This window comes from Cololabis saira, chromosome 13 (genome assembly GCF_033807715.1).
Source record: "Cololabis saira isolate AMF1-May2022 chromosome 13, fColSai1.1, whole genome shotgun sequence".
In the NCBI taxonomy this organism is placed as follows: Eukaryota; Metazoa; Chordata; class Actinopteri; order Beloniformes; family Belonidae; genus Cololabis; species Cololabis saira.
This window is the reverse complement of record NC_084599.1, coordinates 27,222,211-27,243,094: the sequence shown is the minus strand read 5'-3', so window position 1 is coordinate 27,243,094 and position 20,884 is coordinate 27,222,211. Positions and strand designations below refer to the sequence as shown.

The following is a 20,884-nucleotide window of genomic DNA, read 5'->3' as shown; positions in this document are numbered from 1 at the left end:
CCGTTGTGTACCTTTTTTTTAAGTCTCCCTAAAGTAATTTAAATGTTTTTTTCCCTTCTCTTCCTCAGTTGCATGGATTATAAATATATTCTAACCAAAATAATTATATTGTAATATAAATGAAATTGAAATAAATTGAAGTATATTTAATATAAGTTCCACTGACCTTTCTTCTTTGTTCTCTTTTTACTTTTCTGTCACTCAGTTTTCTTAAAGTATTCATACATATAAAACAAATTATGCATGATTTAACCATTGATGTATGAAAAGACCACTAGAGGAAAATAAGTTGGAAAAACAGTGAGAGAAAGCACCTTGCATCCTTTCTGTACTCCTGGTTTCTCTGAAGTGCTCATATTTGATTTGGTCTCCTGTATTCTCTGTCACATTCACTGTAATTTCACCTAAGCAACCAGAGTGCAAGAAAGGTGAAATTTAAATGTGTACGCATCAAGATTTATCGACTGCATATAAAAAAAGAATACCAGGATCATTAAGTCCAAGTCTATTGCCATCAAGCTGATGAAAGCCTCCATACACACAAATTCCATAATGCTTGGTGTGTGAACCTGTGTGTATAAGAGATGTGATAAGGTAGATTGATTTCTAATATAAATGCTTGAAGTGTCTACTGACATCAGTATAGTAGTGCCCTCTGTGTCCCCTGGCAGCCTTATTCTGCATGTGCGTGTGATTGTTAAAGTGGAGGTGGAAGTTTCTTTTTTCTTTTTTTTCTTGTTTCTTTTTTCTTTCATGTTGAATTTGGAAGTATTAAAGCTTGAATGTTTGTATTTGAGTGCTTTCCAGTGAGTGGGGCAGCTTACACGTGAACAGAAATCTCCCTGTGTATGCTCATCTCCCCGTCTCCTTCACATGCACGCACACATAAAATACACACTCAGAGACACATCCTGGGACAGGTTAGCCCTTCTCTACAGCAGCACCTGCTCCGCTGAAGGTGAAAGAAGTGCTCACTTGAGCTCATTGAAAAGTAGATGTGACAGTAAATTTTTCAGGCCCTTGTGAGATGGGAGATCTTGTTATAGCAGTCAGGATGGGGGTCAGGGCAGTGGCTGCTTGATGATTGAGGAAAAGAGAAGTAAATTCATTCTGCTTCGGGCACTTTGTCAAGTGCCAGTAGCTTACCGTTGAGAGCCACTCACCCATCACTGTGTTACGGCCCCAGAGGTCACAACCACCACCATAAATCTGCCTCGCCTTCTCGCCTGCTAAACCTATTGCCTTACCCTGACTGAGCATGGGCAGGGAGCGATGCTGCAGCTGTCGCTTCTGCCGCTCATAGTCACTCAAATGAAAAAAGAAGACAGAGGGGACAATATAGATTCTCCTTTTTGATGCTGCAGATGGTGTAGGAGCGGGGCGCTTGGTGCACTGTTAAACAGAGGTTTATGTTTGGTTGAATAGTTGTGTGTGGAAGACCACGATCTCTTCCTGTGCATATGTTTATCATCGGAATCTCACTATCTGTTGGAGAGCAGGATGTTTTGCAACTTGCCTTAAACATGGACATTACCATGGATTGCCATGGACATATTTGTTTGTACCCCTCTTAAATAAAGAAAACCTACAATTTTCACTGAAATAACTTTTGGCTGACATGTTGAATAATAAATAATGATTTGATAAACACTTACCAATAAAAAAATCTGTAGTTTAACACCACTTTAAAAAAAAAAAGAAAAAAGGAATGAATAAAATTGGCTTGGACAAATCAGTTGGTACGCCTAGAGAAGATTGAAAATAATTTGACCATAGTGATGTGTTGAAACGAAAGCGTGTCCTGTAATTAGTTTCTTTCAGTCAGTCTCTCTATTTAAACGGTAAAAAGTATTTAGTTTGCTGTCAGTGTTTGGTATCACAGTGTTCACCACACTGAATATGGACCAGAGGAAGCAAAGGAGAGAGCTTTCTGAGGAGATCAGAGGAAAATTACAGACAAGGAGATAATGGCTATGAGACCATCTCCAAGCTGCTTGATGTTCCTGTGGCTACAGTAGTGAATTTCATTCAGGAGTTTATGGTCCATGGGACTATAGCCAACCTCCAAAGAGATTCAAGGTGAACTCCAAGGTCAAGGTACATCAGTGTCAGATTGCACCTTCCATTGCCGTTTGAGCCAAAGTGGACTTACTGGCAGACGACTCCAATGTTGAGAGCAAATCACAAAAAAGCCAGACTGGGATAGTCAAAATCCATCTTGATAAGCCACAAAGCTTCTGGGAGAATGTCCTTTTGGACAGACAAGACAAAATTAGAGCTTTTTGGAAAGTGAAACATTGAGGAGGCTTGGTTATATTCTGAGGCTGCTTTCTTGCATAGCTCAAGATTATCAAGACAGTCTGGGAGAAAATGTACTGCCCACCGTCAGGGGAGAGTGATTTCAGTCTCAGGTCCTGAATCCTCCAACAGAATAATGACTGAAAAGGTCTGATCCAAATCCTTTTGAGCATCTGTGGAAAGAGCTCAAACATTCAGTCTGGAGCAGGTACCCTTCAAACCTGAGACGGCTGGAGCAGTTTGCTCATGAAGAGTGGACCAAAATACCTGTGTACAGGTGCAGGAGTTTCATTGAGAGAACTGTTGATTGCAGCAAATACCTCAAAAGATGTGTGAAAGAAAAAAATTATTACTCAAGGTCAGTTTCATTAACTTTGTTTGTTTTGTTTTGAATGATTCTGTTGAACCAAAATTCAAGTAGTTAGTCTGTTCAGACAGTGTTCAGTAGAACATTTTTTATAATTAATGTAGTCAGTTTCAGGTTATTTCAGCTGCCACTGTTGGTTTTTCTTTCTTTGATGGGAAAGTGCCACCAAATTTGTCCATGTGTGCATCTTTTTTTAAATAGTCTAAGAATGTATTTTAAAAACACATTATTGCACATAATAAAGATAATGCAAGAATGTTATCAGGCCAAATATACATTTCTTAACCTTCAACTCGTCCTGCTGTACTCATGACCCCTTACAAACTGCTCTGACTTGATTCAGGCTGACAGTGAGTTTCGTGTTCTTTGAAAACAATACAGCCAAAAGAGATTCAACCCATCAGACACTGACTGGGGAAACTGAGAGTCTCCTGCTGTGTCTGAGTTTAGTCTATTGGCAGCAGATACCTTTGGATGCTATGAGAAGTGGATTGACTGTCCAAGTTTTGGACTGCTTGACTGGACTGGAAGTGAGGTATAGAGACCCAGGTCAATGTGTCCCTCAGCCCTCTCCTAGTTGGGCACTTTGTCTACCTGGAAGAGTGTAGTGCTGTGAGGCGAAGGCTGTTGCTATGGACCTGCTTGATTAAAGTGGCATTCATAGAAACGTATGATTCTCTACAAAACACTGTACCATATCATCTTATTTGTCTATACGTGGTGGTTGGAGTGAAGCAAGTCTTCAAAACTGAATATGAGTCCTGTCCTTTGGAAAAGTAAAGTAAAAATAAATAAAACTGCAATGTTTAGGCATGCAGTATGCTTTCACTGACAACCATAATATTAAAAATATGAGCGATAATATCCATCCATCCAGTTTCTACACCCATTAAATCCAAGTCGAACTAGGAGCCCTGTCGCGGTGAGGCAACAGTGTCAACCACTAATCCACCGTGCTGCCCAAAGCAATAAAATATTAATCTATGTTTGTTGATTGTGACATACTGTCGACTGCTTGTTTATGTTGTACACTTAACGGTTATAGACGTTTTTACACGAGGATATTGAGATGATGAATTCAGATAGGAAGAGATATTAAACATTGTCACTGACGTTTTATGATGACATTTCATCAGTATTGTTTTCATATAATCTTTTACTCTTGATATTTTGTCTTGAAAGTCTGTTATTTTCTGTTTTTAGTTTTATCTTGTAGTTATTTTCTCACCAGATATCAACTAACATATCCCAATTTTTTTTAGGGTAATTTTTCTAATATTACTGTCCCAATAGAACAATATAAGAGAATGTTTGAAACTTCAGCAGAATCTTGTGCAACTCCCTATCTATTACTCTGTTTACATCAACAGTAATTCTCCCAGCTACAGTTCATAAATCACCCAAATCATAGCTGTGGTCTTTGTGTACTGGAGGTAAGGGAATTTATTTGTGTAATTATGGGTTTTAGCCTGACGGCATTCTTTTTAGTCTTCATGGGAAGTTGATATGGGACAGGATTTAATAAAAAAGAAATGCAATGCAAACACAATCCAAAAAGGTAATAAAATAGTCTGAAACAAAATGGCACAAAAACTTGCTTTTCAAGAAAAAAAATGTGCAGGTTTTTGAATCATCATACATTAACTTTAAATAGGGTCCTTCATGAAAAAGCCTTTTTCAGTGGCTCTTTTATCTCTTGTCAGTTTTTCAAATGTTCAGTGAAACCTTTACAAAGTATTTAAGGAGTGGACATTTTCCATGATTAACTTCATACCCTCTCATAAGTTCACAGAAAAACAGACACATGCTTGTACAATAAAACCTGTAAGGGATCCTGTTCTCTGCTCCTAAATTGATAATTGATAAATTATCATGAAATGAATGATATTTTTGCCATATGCTAACATTTTTCTAGGATGGAGGTAGAGGACAAAAGTCAGAAGAAGGAAAAATGATCTGGGTCTGGTGTGGATTTCTGTGTTTGTGAGTGCATGTTTTGATTTTTGATTTTTTTTTTAAATATACATATGCTTTTCACTTGTACCTTGTTTTGAGTGATCGTTCCATTCTGAAGTTTGTCATCACGCACCATTACACAACTACATGTGATCGTGTGCATTTAGCTGTCCATGTCTATGTGGGTGCACGTGCGCGCACTCGCCTTTCAAGCTTGTAGTATGCGATTGCCAGCCTGCTTTCAATAAGGCCTCTTATTAGGTGGTGATTATCCTGCCCGCATCTGGCTTTTTTCAGCCGTTGACTGGAAGTTGGAGAGGCCAGGGGCATACTGGGAAAAAAGGAGTGAAAACTTCCTGAACCCAGCTTTCACACTCCACCTCTCACCTCCAGTGCCCCCCCCCCCCCCCCCCGACCCCCTTCTCAGAAAACACCTTGCATTCAGACTGGTATATTTCTGATCAAAAATTGTGACTTGGGTAAAGTCATGTGTAGATTTTATATATATTCTTTTTTTTAAGTAATAAATAAATTAACATGTATATTTCCTGTTTGTAGCATGCTGCTGTTTGTAACTTTTTGTTAACACAGTTGATAAGCACAACCCCCCCCCCCAAAAAAAAAAAATGGCCAATTTGTTGAACCACAAAGGCGAGTAGACATGGTAGGACCCTGGTGGCCTGGCCGGATATCTTTGTAAGAGCCCATACATCTGCTGCCCATCCATGAGCTTCCAAAGAGCGTTAACAGAGAAACACAATAGACTGGACAGATGGTCCCAAACAAGTTGCTGTGGGTTTGATGCTATTAAAAGCTGTTTGCATCATGCAGGATGCCAGCCAGTTTAGTGGATGCATTGTGTGATCATTTCTGAAAGTGTTTTTGTAGAAACGACCAGCTTCTGACGTTTGAGTAAATCCTCTGATGTGTTTTTGCCAACCAAATGGTCACTGAAAAAACGAGATGAGGATGTACGGTTAGCTTTTGTTCAATTCAATTCAATTCAATTTTATTTATATAGCGTCTAATACAACAAAAGTTGTCTCTAGACGCTGTTCCATTTAGACAGACAATAAAAAGAATGTGGTTAAGAAACATGTTTATTATGATAAGTGATTTAGTAAGTCTTGGCATAAACGTTGATAACTAATAACCAAATGAACATAAAACATACCCCCTCCACCCAAATCCACATATTAGTCCCATCTCTTTTTTTTTATCTCCCCCTTTTATACCCGCCTAAAGAGCAGCTTTGACACCTCAGAATGATGAACTCCTTTGATGCACTGACCTTTCTCCTTTGGACTAGTCACCCGCCCTCCTGCCCTCATTCATGTAGATGAGACAGAGACAGATGAAGATATTCTGTGATGTGTGTTCATGCATGTGTGTTAGTGGGGATGTTGGGTGGGAGTGTTGTGCAGTGACACAGTGAAATTAGTTTTGCTGGTGGTAGATGGTAGCCGTCCCACTGTCAGATCAGCAATCATCCTGGGAGATTAATCCAGACACAGGCAGTCTGCTGGAGAGTAGCCACGACGCGTCCTAAACAAGAGGAGACATGTAGACAGACAGATGGGTTCATGACAGTTATAAACCTACCGACACTTTGTGTATGATTGTACAAGCTTGTGTACAGGCGGTACAGCATATGTGGAGCTTTCAGGTTTAACATACAGATTGTCAGTCTGCTTTGGGCTTGAATAATGGAAAGGTCACGTTTTCTTCACCATGACATGTGGAAATACCTCATAGTTAGCACAATTCCTTAAGCTGCATGTCATTACCATGCATGTATGGTGGTTGGGTTTGTTGATCTTTTGAATAATTACCCTGCTTGGAAACCAGGATGGAAAAGCTGACCGTCGCCCTAGATGTCTGATCATTTCTTTTTTCTGCTAACTAGTTTGGAAAGGATGAGTTGTCCACATTTTACAACTAAAGCAAACTTACTTAATTAGGAATTTTATGATGAACCTCACTAACTCAACGGAAGCAGTAGTATTAACCGTTGTCCTCAATATTTTCAGATGAGATGGTGTGCATTTGTGAGTTAATGTCACAGAATCTGCTGAGGATAAGAACTAACTGAGGCACAGTTGCACCCAAGAGTGATCTGTTTAGGACACACTGTTGTCTTTTTTTTTAATCCCATGACCATTTATGTTCTTTTGCAGTGATTTTAACAAATATATTGCATGATGTGGTGAAAAGGTCTCGTTGTTGGTTCAGATCAAGATGCTGGTGTTTGTCTGAGGTCATCTGGGCCTTTCAAGAGTCCTTGAACAATATTTCCCAAGTCTCTCAACTTTCTTGTTTTTGTAAGATAATTTCAAATCACGACTTCAGTTAAGTGGCTCAAACATAAAATAAGTTGTAGTTGTGCATTAATAGAGCTTTAACCGTGCTTGTTTTCATTTTCTTATAATCTTTCACAATGATTCGTAATTCTGTCATTTCTTCGTGCCTCAAGCCCCACAATACGATTTGACATACATGCACGAAAATCGGTACACACCTGTATCATGTTGCAACTTAAAGAAAAGTCTCTTGGCGCCATGGCCGAAACCGAACAGGAAGTCGGCCATTTTGAATTGATCGTGTAATTTTGGCGCAATTTATGCCATTTCTTCGGCCGTTAATACGGCCCGAACCGTAACGTGCACCCAGGTGTGTTATACATCAAAATGTGCGTCTCCATCCTGCGACGATGGGCATTACTTTTCTCTGTTAAAAATGTTACCGTGGTGACGATAGATGCCAAAAAGCGCGCCCCTCCCTGTTTGGTCCATATTTGATAGTCCCTACTTTCTGCCATAACTTTTGAATTGTTTGACATAAAGAGTCGTGGGTGGTGGCATTGAACTCGGTTTTGAGTCCCTGAACATAATTGGTGCAATTAGCCCCGCCCCTTCTTCTGATTGGTCGATATTTGATAGATCCTATTTTCTGCCATAACTTTTGAATGGTATGACATACAGAGTCGTGGGTGGTGTCATCTGACTCGGTTTTGACTCCTTCAACTTAATTGGTGCAAATTAACCCTGCCCCTTCTTCTGATTGGTCGATATATGATAGTTCCTATTTTCTGCAATAACTTTTGAATGGTTTCACATAAAGACTTGTGGGTGGTGTCATCGCACATGGTTTTGAGTCCTTGAACATAATTGGTGCAAATTAGCCCCGCGCCTTCATCTGATTGGTGGATATCTGATAGTTCCTACTTTCTGCTATAACTTTTGAATGGTTTGATATAGAGTTGTGGGTGGTGCCATCCGCTAAATGTCCAGGCCTGAAGACATCTACATGCAAGTCATACAAGCGCTTCCACTGTAGCAGGCCTGAATGTGCACAAGGGTGCGAGGGTCCATTCATCGCTGCGTCTCGATCCTGCGAGGATGGGCATTACTTTTCTCAGTCAAAAGCCAAAAAGCGCGCCCCCCCCTTCTTCTGATTGGTCGATATGTGATAGTTCCTATTTTCTGCAATAACTTATGAATGGTTTGATATAAAGACTCGTGGGTGGTGCCATCGGACATGGTTTTGAGTCCTTGACCATAATTGGTGCTAATTAGCCCCACCCCTTCTTCTGATTGGTCGATATTTGATGATTCCTATTTTCTGCCATAACTTTTGAATGGTTTGACATAAAGAGTCATGGGCAGAGGTGGCAAATCCGGCTTCAGAAAGTAAAAGTCCTACCACGTATTTGTTCTGCACATTCACTCAACCAGCTGATTCTAATCAGCACAGCTCTTCAGCCAGGTAGATGAGCTAATTAGTGAACTCACCTGGTTTTAGTGAATGGACAGAACAAATATATGGCAGGACTTTTACTTTCTGAAGCCGGATTTGCCACCTCTGGTCATGGGTGGTGTCATCGAACTTAGTTTTGAGTCCTTGACTGTTATTGGTGAAAATTGCACGCGCGAGGGCCCGTTCATCGCTACTTGCAGCTTTAATTATTAGTTATTATTGTACGACTGTGCTCATAGAAATGTACTAAGATTTATCTTAAAGAAATAAGTGGAAATACGCTTTAACTTTAACTAAATTGCTATAATTAGTTCTTCATTCAAGCACTGTCTGTCTTTACACTGTAAAAACATGAGAAAGAATAAGCTTGAAAAATTAAACATACAAATCCACCATGTCCTGTTGGTAAAATTTGGATCTTTTAGATGCTCTTATGAGCTTGTTTAGTTTTCAGTGAAACTGAACACTGCTGGCAGAGCTAACTGTGTCTGCATGCTTCATCCTTCAGGTCAAGCATCCATTCCTTGTGTTGCAGCGAAACTGGAAGAGTCGCAGAGTCAAACTTCCAAAGGCAGCCATATGGACAGAAAGGTAACTGGCTACTTGCACTGTGCAAAGGAAACGGTATTATTCACGAGAAAATTGAGGTTTGGACATCACTGAAATTCAGCAGATTTTTATCTTTAATATTAAGACAAAAACACAAATCAGTTGTTAAGCAATTACAATATTGGGTTTCCATATTCATTTTAGTTTGTTTCTTTTTAATTAGTACGGTTCAGCTTGAATAAAATCCGTTTTAACTTTTAAACTGATTTTCTAGGCTATCAACTACCAAGTTTGACTGTTTTGTATTTTTTTTTTTACGTCGGTTAAAAGAGCAAAAACCAAAAATAAATAAACAAAATGTTACAATTAAGCACAGAAATGGATCAAAAATATACTGGCCACTTTATTAGGTACACTATTGTACATGTTTTTCACCTGCTAAACAAAAGCCCTGCCCATAATGATGCTTATCTTTAAGCCTTTAACCTAATATAGCAAAAATATGTTTTGATGATGTTAAAATACATTAAATTAATCATTAAAAAAAACAATCAAACAAATATTAAGAACATTTTCTCAACATGACCTATCATATTCCTGTGATATCATTAAAGCTTAATTTTTTTGTCATGTCACAGATTCTCATACACTTATCATTTAAATGTAAATACATGTTTACATATGGATCAAATAAAATGTATCAAGAAGCATTCTCATATAACTCCAATATTTGCATTCCTCCGTTGGCTCCCCATCTGATTCTAAACAGATTTTTAAGATTTTATTGTTGACTTGTAAAGTTTTAAATGGATTGCCCCACCCTCTTATCTGTCAGAACTTCTGCACACATCCTGTAAGAAAACTGCAGTCAACAAACCAGTTGATCTCGATGTTCCGCGATCAATATTAAAGCAAAGGGGGGATCCAACTTTTGTGGTGGCAGCCTTGTCATATTGGCACTGCTCAGACTGCATATATGCTCAACTCATGGTTAAAAACATGCTTCTTTTCTTTGGCTTAGAATTCTGAGAGTATGACACAAATACATATTCTACTGTACTGCTATTTTGATGTTGCTGTTCCTATAATGCATTTTTTTATGCCTTCCTACTTTTGCAAAGGACTTTGGTCAACTTTGTCGTTTTTGGTGTTCTATATAAGTACATTTGACCTTTGACCTTGATATATCAACAATATTCCTCTTCCTTAAGCTGGGCATACACTTTGCGATATTTTAAATCGATTGAGACTGCCTCATCTCACACTGCATGGCTACATCGCGGAGTTCAAAAGTTCACAGCCCACGATTTATGGTCTCACACTGTACGACCCGATACTCTGATGCGACCCGTCTGCTCACACTATACGATCATAATCCTCCCGTCGGACCTCTGTGTACTGGAACTCGAGGCCGGTTTCAGAGATTGCGCATGCTCTCTGCGAAAGGATGAGGCAAATCGGGTCGTAGCTGCTTCAACTGTGCGATTCCTTCACGAGGAGCGACCAGGATTTCAAACACGCTTGATTTTCTTGCGACCTCACGATTTGTGATCGGGAGCTCGTCGTGAGGTGTTAATCTCTTGTCGTTACCCCACGTATACTGCACGAGGCACGAGCAACGATTGGGTCAAAATCCGTCCCAATCCAAAAAATAGTCACACGACTGGAAAATCGTCTCAAAACGAGCCGATAATCGCACAGTGTATGCCCGGCTTTAAACACTATTCCTCCAATAGTGTCTTAGTTAAAAGTTCCATATTAGATATTTCCTTGGCACCTTTCATCCATCCACTCATGGAGGGTTTGCTTTGTACTATTTCCTTGTAATTACTTCTTTTACAAAGTGGGCAAAAGATTTTCAGTGAAATGTCTTTCCAAGCACAATATTTCACTTTTTATATGACCAGAGTACAGAACTACACAAGACCGTACAAATATAGCTAGGAATCTTATTCACAGTTATATGAACATTCCCTTAAAACTGCACTGTCGGGTTAAAAATTGGAATCATAAACCACAAAAATCACAATTAGAACTTTGCTTTTTCTTTTTGGCTTTTATTCCTGCTTGATCTCATTGAGGCATGGACTTCACTAAAGAATAACAAAATTATTCATCAATCAGGTTTCAAGTTCCTTATACAGCAGTTGGCAGATCAGCTTTTAAAGAAAATTACCACCAACTCACAATACGTTGTGCCAATTTTGCGAAACAAACCTTTCCAGGCTCATCAGAGGTCTTTTTCTGTGTTCCACTCGCTCTCAAAACAACCTCACATATGCTCAAGCAATGCTTGACTGACTGCCTCTCGACTGAAGCGCTTTTAAGACTTGCAGATCCTCACCCCCCTTGTGTCCATTAATGGAACCACATCACACGTTGAAAAGTCCACCTTAAAGAATTCATCAGAAAAGTTAAATCGTAACCAATCTTCCAAAACTGTCATCCAGACACGTTTTAAGTGAATAAAGCTAGTCATGCAGGTTTTTAATAAATTGAAGGCTTTGTTGAAATTAGTTTGAACTTTTTGCAAGGCGCAATTGCTTTTAGAAAGGGAAAGAAAAATTATTTATGCTTGAGATCAACTGACTATGTTTTCAGATTTAAATACATTTGTGAAGACATCAAATACACCAATCAGTGTGAATGGTTATTTTGAGAAGATGCAAGCGTTTTACTCACTGTGGCCTTCATGGTTTTTTCAGGTGTCGTGGTTCAGAGCTGGCCTTTGATTCTTGAAGGTCCATCAACTTTAATCTGAAATTCTGCTTCACAAAGTGACTAAATTGCATGCTTCATATAAAATTGTGGATATGGCTGCTGAATAAATATTAAGTGATGTTAATTTTACCATTGATTTTGAAAGCAGCCATGTCATAAAATAAAAAAAAAGGTTTTATCTTTAATTTAAGGTCATGTTTTATTTCATTTTTTCAGTTCTGGAAAGAAATGTACTAGCTCTTAATTAAAAGTGAAAATAAGATAAATGTACCTCCACCAGCGTAACGACCTGGAAATGAACACGCGTCTGTAAAGTTGTTGTCTTCTTCATATGCTAAAAGTTTTACCAAATAAAAACTATGTTGTAGGTTACTTTTACTTTACTTTTACTCTCAGGCGCTTTATTTAAACAAAATAACAGATTATTATATATTCTGTGAAAATACAGTTAAAAATGGACAACGTGGTCAGTTGAGTTTTTCTCACTTCACTTGCTGCTTCCTTTTGCTTTGGTAAATGGCCACTGCAAAACAACTCATAGCTGTCGTTCTTCTAAGCTGATCGAAGCTGACTCTGTTCTCCACCCAACCTTTTTTTTTTTTTCGCAGCTGTTGGGTGGTCCGTGTCCCTTACACTCTCTCTTCTTTTACTTTATCACTCGATCACTTGTTGTTTAATGCACCGTGTCTGTTTCTCTTTGAGTGCTGTGGGTCTGGGCACAGTCCGAAACCCAATACCTAAGTATACACAATTAAGTTCACACCAGAGGTTGTTGGGTGGAATCACAGTCTCAGTCCACACAATGTGCACGTCAGGATGGGAGAGTGTGAGTTGTTTATGCGTGGCTGATTAGTTGGTCAAGGTTAACTAAATAGTTGGAGGTAGAGATGGTAAGTGTTGTACGTCCATGGTTTGGGCTTTCATATCGAAGAGTCTGAGGCTCTATGCTGATACTTGAAATCTTCTTTTACATAGTGCATTACTCGAGAACTATTCGAAAAAAGTATAATTAAATGTTGTGTGTCACTGTTCAGTTGTGTTTGACTTTTTCAAGCCTTCTGTCATTTTGGAACTTGTAAAAGTTCAGAAATAAAGAAAAAAAATTAAAGCTGATGAACAGGCCCTCGCACCCTTAAGCATGTTCAGGTGTGCTGCAGTGGAAGCGCTTGTATGACTTGCATGTAGATGTCTTCAGGCCTGGACATTTAGCCTATCACACCACCCACAACTCCCTATATCAAACCATTCAAAAGCTATAACAGAAAGTAGGAACTATCAGATATCGACCAATCAGATGAAGGGCCGCTTATCCGTTCCCGGGTCGCGGGGGCAGCGGCCTCAGCAGAGATGCCCAGACTTCCTTCACCCCAGACACTTCCTCCAGCTCTTCCGAGGGGAGTCCGAGGCGTTCCCAGGCCAGGGTCTTCCCCGGGGTCTCCTCCCGGAGGGCCTCCTGGAACACCTCCCTAGGGAGGCGTCCAGGAGGCATCCGGTACAGATGCCCAAGCCACCTCAGCTGACTCCTCTCAATGTGAAGGAGCAGCGGCTCGACTCCGAGCTCCTCCCGGGTGACCGAACTCCTCACCCTATCTCTAAGGGAGCGTCCGGCCACCCTGCCGGAGGAAACTCATCTCGGCCGCTTGTATCAGCGATCTCGTCCTTTCGGTCACTACCCAAAGTTCATGACCATAGGTGAGGGTAGGTGCGTAGATTGACCAGTAATTCGAGAGCTTCGCCTTTCAACTCAGCTCCTTCTTCACCACGACAGTCCGGTACATCGACCGCATAACTGAGGACGCTGCACCGATCTGTCTGTCAATCTCCCACTCCATCGTTCCCTCACTCATGAACAAGACCCCGAGATACTTGAACTCCTCCACCTGAGGCAGGACTTCTCCACCCACCCGGAGAAGGCACGCCACCCTTTCCCGGTGGGGAACCATGGCCTTGCTTTTGGAGGTGCTGATTCTCATCCCTGCTGCGTCGCACTCGGCCTCAAACCACCCCAGCACATGCTGAAGGTCCCGGTCCAATGAAGTTATCCGCAAAAAGCAGAGATGAAATCCTGTGGTTCCCAAACCGGATCCCCTCCAGCCCCTGGCTGCGCCTAGAAATCCTGTCCATAAAAATTATGAACAGGACCGGTGACAAAGGGCAGCCCTGCCGGAGTCCAACATGCGCCGGGAACAAGTCTGATCTACTGCCGGCAATGTGAACCAGACTCCTACTCCGAGCATATAGAGACCGGACAGCCCTTAATAGAGGGCCCCGGACTCCATACTCACCGAGCGCCCCCCATAGAACACGAGGGACACGGTCAAATGCCTTCTCCAGATCCACAAAACACATGTGGACTGGTTGGGCAAATTCCCATGAACCCTCGAGCACCCTGCGGAGGGTGTAGAGCTGGTCCAGTGTTCCACGACCGGGACGAAAACCGCATTGTTCCTCCTGAATCCGAGGTTCAACTATCGGCCGTATTCTCCTCTCCAGTACCTTGGTGTAGACTTTCTCGGGGAGGCTGAAAAGTGTGATCCCCCTATAGTTGGAGCACACTCTCCGGTCCCCCTTTTTAAAGAGAGGGACCACCACCCCGGTTTGCCACTCCAGCGGCACTGTCCCCTTCCTCCATGCAGTGTCGCAGAGGCGTGTCAACAAAGACAGCCCTACGACATCCAGAGACTTGAGGTACTCAGGGCGAATCTCATCCACCCCCGGTGCCCTGCCACTGAGGAGCTTATGAACCACCTCAGTGACCTCGGCTTGGGTGATGCATGAGCACGCCCCAGAGTCCCCACTCTCTGCTTCCTCAGTGGAAGGCATGTCAGTCGGGTTGAGGAGATCCTCGAAGTGTTCTTTCCACCGTCCGACGATGTCCCCATTCGAGGTCAACAGCTCCCCACCCGCACCATAAACGGTGCCGGCAGAGTACTGCTTCCCCCTTCTGAGGCGCCGAACGGTCCGCCAGAATTTCCTTGAGGCCGACCGAAAGTCTTCCTCCATGGCCTCACTGAACTCCTCCCAGACCCGGGTTTTTGCCTCCAGGACCGCCCGAGCCGCGGCTCGCTTGGCCTGCCGGTACCTATCTACTGTGTCAGGAATACCACAGGCCAACATAGCCCAGTAGGACTCCTTCTTGAGTCTGACAGCATCCTGTACTTCCGGTGTCCACCACCAGGTTCTAGGATTGCCGCCATGACAGGCACCGGAGACCGTGCGACCACAACTTCGAGCTGCCACGTCGACAATGGAGGCAGAGAACATGGTCCACTCGGACTCCGGGCAACGTTACGGTCCTTGCTGTCTTCCTCTTCATGATAGGCTTGAACCGCTCTTAGTCTCACCCACGAGTCTTTATGTCAAAACATTCAAAAGTTATTGCAGAAAATAGGAACTATCACATATCGACCAATCAGAAGGTTAAGGGGCGGGGCTAATTTGCACCAATTATGGTGAAGGAGTCAAAACCGAGTCCGATGACACCACCCATGACTCTGTATGTCATACCATTCAAAAGTTATGGCAGAAAGTAGGAACTATCAAATATGGACCAATCAGATGAAGGGGGGGCGCGCTTTTTGGCGTCTATCGTTGCCACGGTAACGCTTTTGACTGAGAAAATTAATGCGCATCGTTGCAGGATCGAGACACACATTTCGATGTATAACACACCTGGGTGCACATTATGGTTCGGGCAGCATTAACAGCCGAAGAAATGGCATAAAATTGCGCCAAAATTACACGATTAATTCAAAATGGCCGACTTCCTGTTTGGTTTCGGCCATGGCGCCAAGAGACTTTTCTTTAAGTTGCGACATGATACAGGTGTGTACCAATTTTCGTCCATGTACGTCAAACCATATTGTGGGGCTGGAGGCACTAAGTTTTCTAGGGGGCGCTGTTGAGCCATTAGGCCACGGCCATTAATGCAAACCATTAAATATCAAATTTTTCGCCAGGCCTGGCTTGCGTGCAAAATTTGGTGACTTTTGGGGCACGTTTAGGGGGGCAAAAAGGCCCTCCTTTCGTCAGAAGAAGGAAAAAGACGAGAAAAAAAAATTCCTACAGATACAGGGTCTACAGATTAGGGCAGATAATATTACAGATAATAAAAACTGGGAATTAAGTTTGACCCCCCCATAACACAACGCTGTCACTTCGTTTGGGCCCACTAATATCTAAAATGTCTAATTTGATAAGCTGTTTGGATTTATAGGGTAACGTTTTGTCACAGTAACAGTAAGAGGAGAATTATCCAGCTTTATCACAACCCACATCATGCTTCAATAATCAGTTACTTAATTTTTGGCTTCTTTTTTGTCCCTTGACCTTAACACATTAACACCTTTTTTTATATTAGATTAAGAATAGCAAGAATATACAATTGGCTAAAAGTTTGGATTGACGAATTTTACCCTTGTTCCTTACAGGGAAACACACACACACACACACACACACACACACACACACACACACACACACACACACACACACACACACACACACACACACACACACACACATACTTATATATGTATGTATATATAATATACACTGTATAATATATGCATTTTAAGTTAAGATTTTTATTTAATTCCAAGGTTTATGTTGTGCGTTTCATGAAAGCATTACAAATGTATTCCTAGTTTTGCCCAGTTGAATTCACCCCAGCTGACATTTTCATCCTGTTAAGCGTTTCATTGTTGGACCTGTTAACCACTGCTCCCTCTGAGTACCATTCACACGCGATTGGGAGTCCCATGACAGGCCAGCTGGAATCTCCAGTCCACCCTTCCACACACACGAAAACACATATCCCCCACGGAGTCGCGACTGGCCAGTCAGGATGTCAGTCATTCGTTGAGAGGGTTTTGAACTTTTGTGTGCATAAGTGTGTGTGCGCGCTGTGGCTTCCTGTTTTGACCTGTGTTGTCCTTCCCTCTGGTAGGGGGACTGCTGGTGCTGGTGTGGTTGTACTAATAAAGGGATTTCGCACCTGACACTTTTAATCATTTAAGTGTCAACAGTATATCACAACGTCCTCACATCTGTGTGTGCGTTCCCAAAAAATAACAATTAAGCCTGAAGTCTGAAAATGTAATCTGTTCTGTGTAAAAAAAAATAAATCTTCACGATCACCTGACAGTTCCTTAAAACTGAGTGAGCAATTTATCATCACTATGTCGCCCTTGCACATGGTGACATTCCTGTTGTTTGTGCTCACTGGTGTTGGTGGGGTTTCTGTTTCTCATACATCTTCCATCATACATTTGCTACTTTTACAGTTTGAGATAGAAATGTGACTCATCACATCTGTCACTACAGGCATTAGTGTGATACAAGTGTGGATACATAGGATTAACTTAATCACATAGAATTTGTCACTTTGTTTGCTTTTTACTACGTACATATCACTTTTTGTGGAAAGCAAGTTCTTTGGGCTTTTCCTATTTCTAGGCCCTGAATCGTCATACATGTTTTGATGACATGACTGAGACAGTGACTGCACCATTTTATACCCCTCCTCCTTATTCATTACAAATGCACATAATCATATTCATAATAAATGCTTGTACCTCAAACACAAACTCTGTTAATGAGAGGTACGTGTGCCTTGGGGAGGGTGGATGATATACCAGTCATGTTCCATTAATCCAAAGCAACTAGTGGTGATTGATCAATTAGTCCTGCTTAAAGCTGAGAGCTCAGGATAATCAATAACACTGATCACCAGCCAGAGGTTTCTCATTAACACCTGATGCTCTGCATGAGTAGACATTAGCATAAACCATATGGACTGTCAGGAGTGCAGATAAATTAGTGCACACACAGGGCATGCAGTTTTTCCTCTTTTCAGTTCAAAAGTGTAAGTATGGACAAATGATTTGATCAGAATTACATAATCACAGATTATCAGTGTCATAAATCATTTGTTTGACTCTGGGTATTCACATTGTAAGTTAACCTTTTTACTAAACCAGATGTCTTTGCTGCGGCTCTGTTGAGGTGTATGGCTTCTCTTCACACCGTATACAGTTTTAATGTTTGTGGATGCATATTTGGCAGCCAGATCAAATAGCTGAGAAAAGAAAAAGGGCCACATTTTAATTTTTCAGTGCACTAAAATGTAAGTAGATTGTCAAAACTAATTTTAAAGACAGATAACGTTTTCATAAACCATTAATTAAATAGTTAGTTTCATTGAAAAAAAAGCAACCAGAGAACAGAGCTGGGATCAGAGAGATCAGAACAGCCAGTGAGAGATAGAAGGGTTTCATGTGAGTTTATCTTTTTTCATATTGTAAAAAAATGAGGAACTTTCACATTAAGATTACAAAAAAGTAATTTTATTTGTCCTGTCCTATTGTTCTAACAAATAAAATGACTGGAAGTTCTGACTATTTAAAGTAACTTATGTCTATTCTTATAGGGTTTAGTTTTGATTTGAAAGATGAAAGAATAATAGTCGGGGAGAAAGTCAACGGACAGTGATGGTAATCTCGCTGTTGACATTTACTTCCTTTATTGTCCCCTCCAATATCGAAAATAAATTCTGGCCTTGAATCAGTGTCTCAGGTTCCTTTTCACGACACTTGTTAGACATTTTAACCCTGAAGAAAACAAGTTATGTGGTGTCAATTGTGTTATTTTGTCCCATCCTTCCTACAAACACATCTGAAGGTCTCCAAACTGACTTGGGTTTGTCACATTTTTCTTCTTTCGAAATTCTGGACACATTCTCAGTTGGGAGCCGCTCAAAACAGCAGGCAGGTTAGTCCAGTACCCATGAACCTCTTCTTACTCAGCTTTGCCTTTGTAATGTGTGCAGAATGTTATGCTTGTCTTGCGTGTGGACATCCTTGGAAGAGATGATACAAAGGCAACATGTGTTCCTCTATGATATCACTTTGTTGCATAAATGTTGCCATCATAGCTGCATAAATCACCTTTACCAAGGGCACCAGCACAACCCCAGACTAACACAGACCCTGGCTTTTGGGTTCGTTGCTTAGCAGGATCCTCCTTTTAATCTTTGGTCCAGATTACACAACTTTCCTTTTTTTCAGCAACATCCGGTTTCTGTTCTTAGGTGGCACTGATGAATGCAACTCCATACTGTAGTGTTGGATTAGGTTTTCTCAAAGTAATACCTCTCCCATATGTATCAACTACTGATGAATAATGAGAGCAGGGCATTTGGCATTTAATATTATGACATTATTCTTGAGGATGATTCATAACATCAGACAATGTTATATTTGATGTGATCTGATGCTTCCAGTTTATCTTTTTAATGTCACACTGGTGTATATTTCTACACCTATCGCAGGATTTTATCAACATTATCAGATACTTCTTATTGGTATCGATAGCAGTACCGACTCTGTAATTTAAAGTTAAACTTAAAGGCATTAAATGTAAATATGTAAAAAGGTGCAACAGTTATAAAATATCATAACCAAATGGAAATTTCCAACTACATCTTTTTGTTTGTTTGTTTAATTGCCCTCCATTTGTTGTCATTGCATTGATGCACACAAATCTCAAAAGACTATTATGCCATGGAGAGGGATGTGGAGTGAAGTACAGTGTCGGACTCTATCTCTTAAAACCAGCTGCTTTATACAACAGCACAGACATGGTTGAAAACAGAACTGGATGTGGTGTTCTGACCAAAACAGGTGACGGATATGTCATTTTGACCTCAGGTTGCGTAATTGTTTCAACATTCATAAAATGGTCATACTGTATGTCTGCTGTCAGAACCACACATCAGCTTTGACTTTGTTGCTTACTGCACACATCTGCTCATATGTACTGAAACAATTATTTGGGCAACCATCTGGAACAAAATAAGAGTAAAATGCATTTCCCACGTCATCCCTACATATGTGGGGATTGTAACTGCTAAGAGGTCTTTTTATTATTAGAATTCTCTTTGCCTAATCCTACTTGAACAAAAAATGCACATGAACTCATCAAATGGTATTCCACACGGACAATCTAATCAAGGCACTTTCTTATAAAGAGGCTATTGTGCATATGTCCCAAAATATAAACATAGCTGACTCAAAATACCTTCAAATGCTCTTTATAGTTCCATAGTGACCATGTCTGACTGTACTTCCCTTCCAACCTGGTCATTGTCATCCTAGCTGTTGGTTACCTGAAAAACAGCGGATGTCCCGTGCACCACATTTATACATCTGATAAACGACCCTGTTGAACCCAGGGGATCATCTATGGGCTAAACTACAAAAACACCGGTCCATTACCATTTACAAACTCACCTTTCTCACCCTTTACTTACCCTCAATGGAGCCGAGAGCCATTGTTTTACTTAAACAATCCTCATTGAATTAAAAAGTGGTAGGATGCTTTGTTAAGTGAAGCTGATGCATACTGCTGTCATGGGTCCTATCGTTAATGTGCCATCACAGAAGCTCACATCCTTTGCAGACACAGGCAACACTGAGTGTATTTCCGTCATCTGTAGTTGAATGTGTTTGCACATGACCCACAGCGCCAGTGTGTTGCTGGATCGGGTGCATGAGCAAGAAGAGAGTCATTTTGCATTTTTGTGGGTGTGTGATAGTTTTAAATCATTCAAGGTGAAGCAGGACAGATAAGCACAGTGCCATGACATGTTTTGATCACTGCTGGAAAGGCCAGATAAAACTGGGGGCAATACCACACCTGCACAGTACAGTCAGCTGACACCTTTCTACAGAAAAACCTCGTTCATAATCCATATCTAATCTATGCATCTTTAATATAATCTGTATTTTTGGTCAAGTGCCAGGGTTGCATTATTAAATTAGATAACATAAGTCCTTGCATGATCTTACTTTGGATGACCAGTTGGTTTAACTGTGATCACCTTGTAACCTGTGCAGGGTCTATTCCACCTCTCAACCTGTGGCTGAGGCTCCAGCCCACCTGGACCCTAAAGAGGATAACACAAGTGCCTTGAGGGAATGCTCTTAAAATGAGGTTCCAGGGTTTGATCTTCTCTCCATCAGGCCTGTGTGACTACATACCCTCATTCCTGCAGGCATTCAAGTCCAAGATCACAGAAGGGATCAGGACGTTAAATACTGTACATTTTAGGCCAAATAGTGTGTCCTGGTGACTGATTAAATGAACTGAAAAGGAATTGTTTAATTTTATAAGGATGGGTTATAATAGTCATAATAGAAGTTGAAAGTTAAAATATGTTGTTAATGTGTAAATACT

General features: G+C 41.0%; 1 protein-coding gene across 2 annotated transcripts in view; it reads left to right on the top strand.

The window, feature by feature from the left end:
* LOC133458514 (adhesion G-protein coupled receptor D2) overlaps positions 1–20,884 on the top strand; it is a 102,262-nt gene that overhangs the window by 70,618 nt on the left and 10,760 nt on the right. Inside the window, exon 24 of one of the 2 annotated variants that reach the window (XM_061738487.1) lies at positions 8,886–8,968. The exons of the other annotated variant lie outside the window; for it this stretch is intronic. Within the exon in view, the coding sequence (XP_061594471.1) occupies positions 8,886–8,968 (83 nt within the window). The remainder of the gene's footprint in view (positions 1–8,885; positions 8,969–20,884) is intronic. 2 annotated transcript variants of the gene reach the window in all.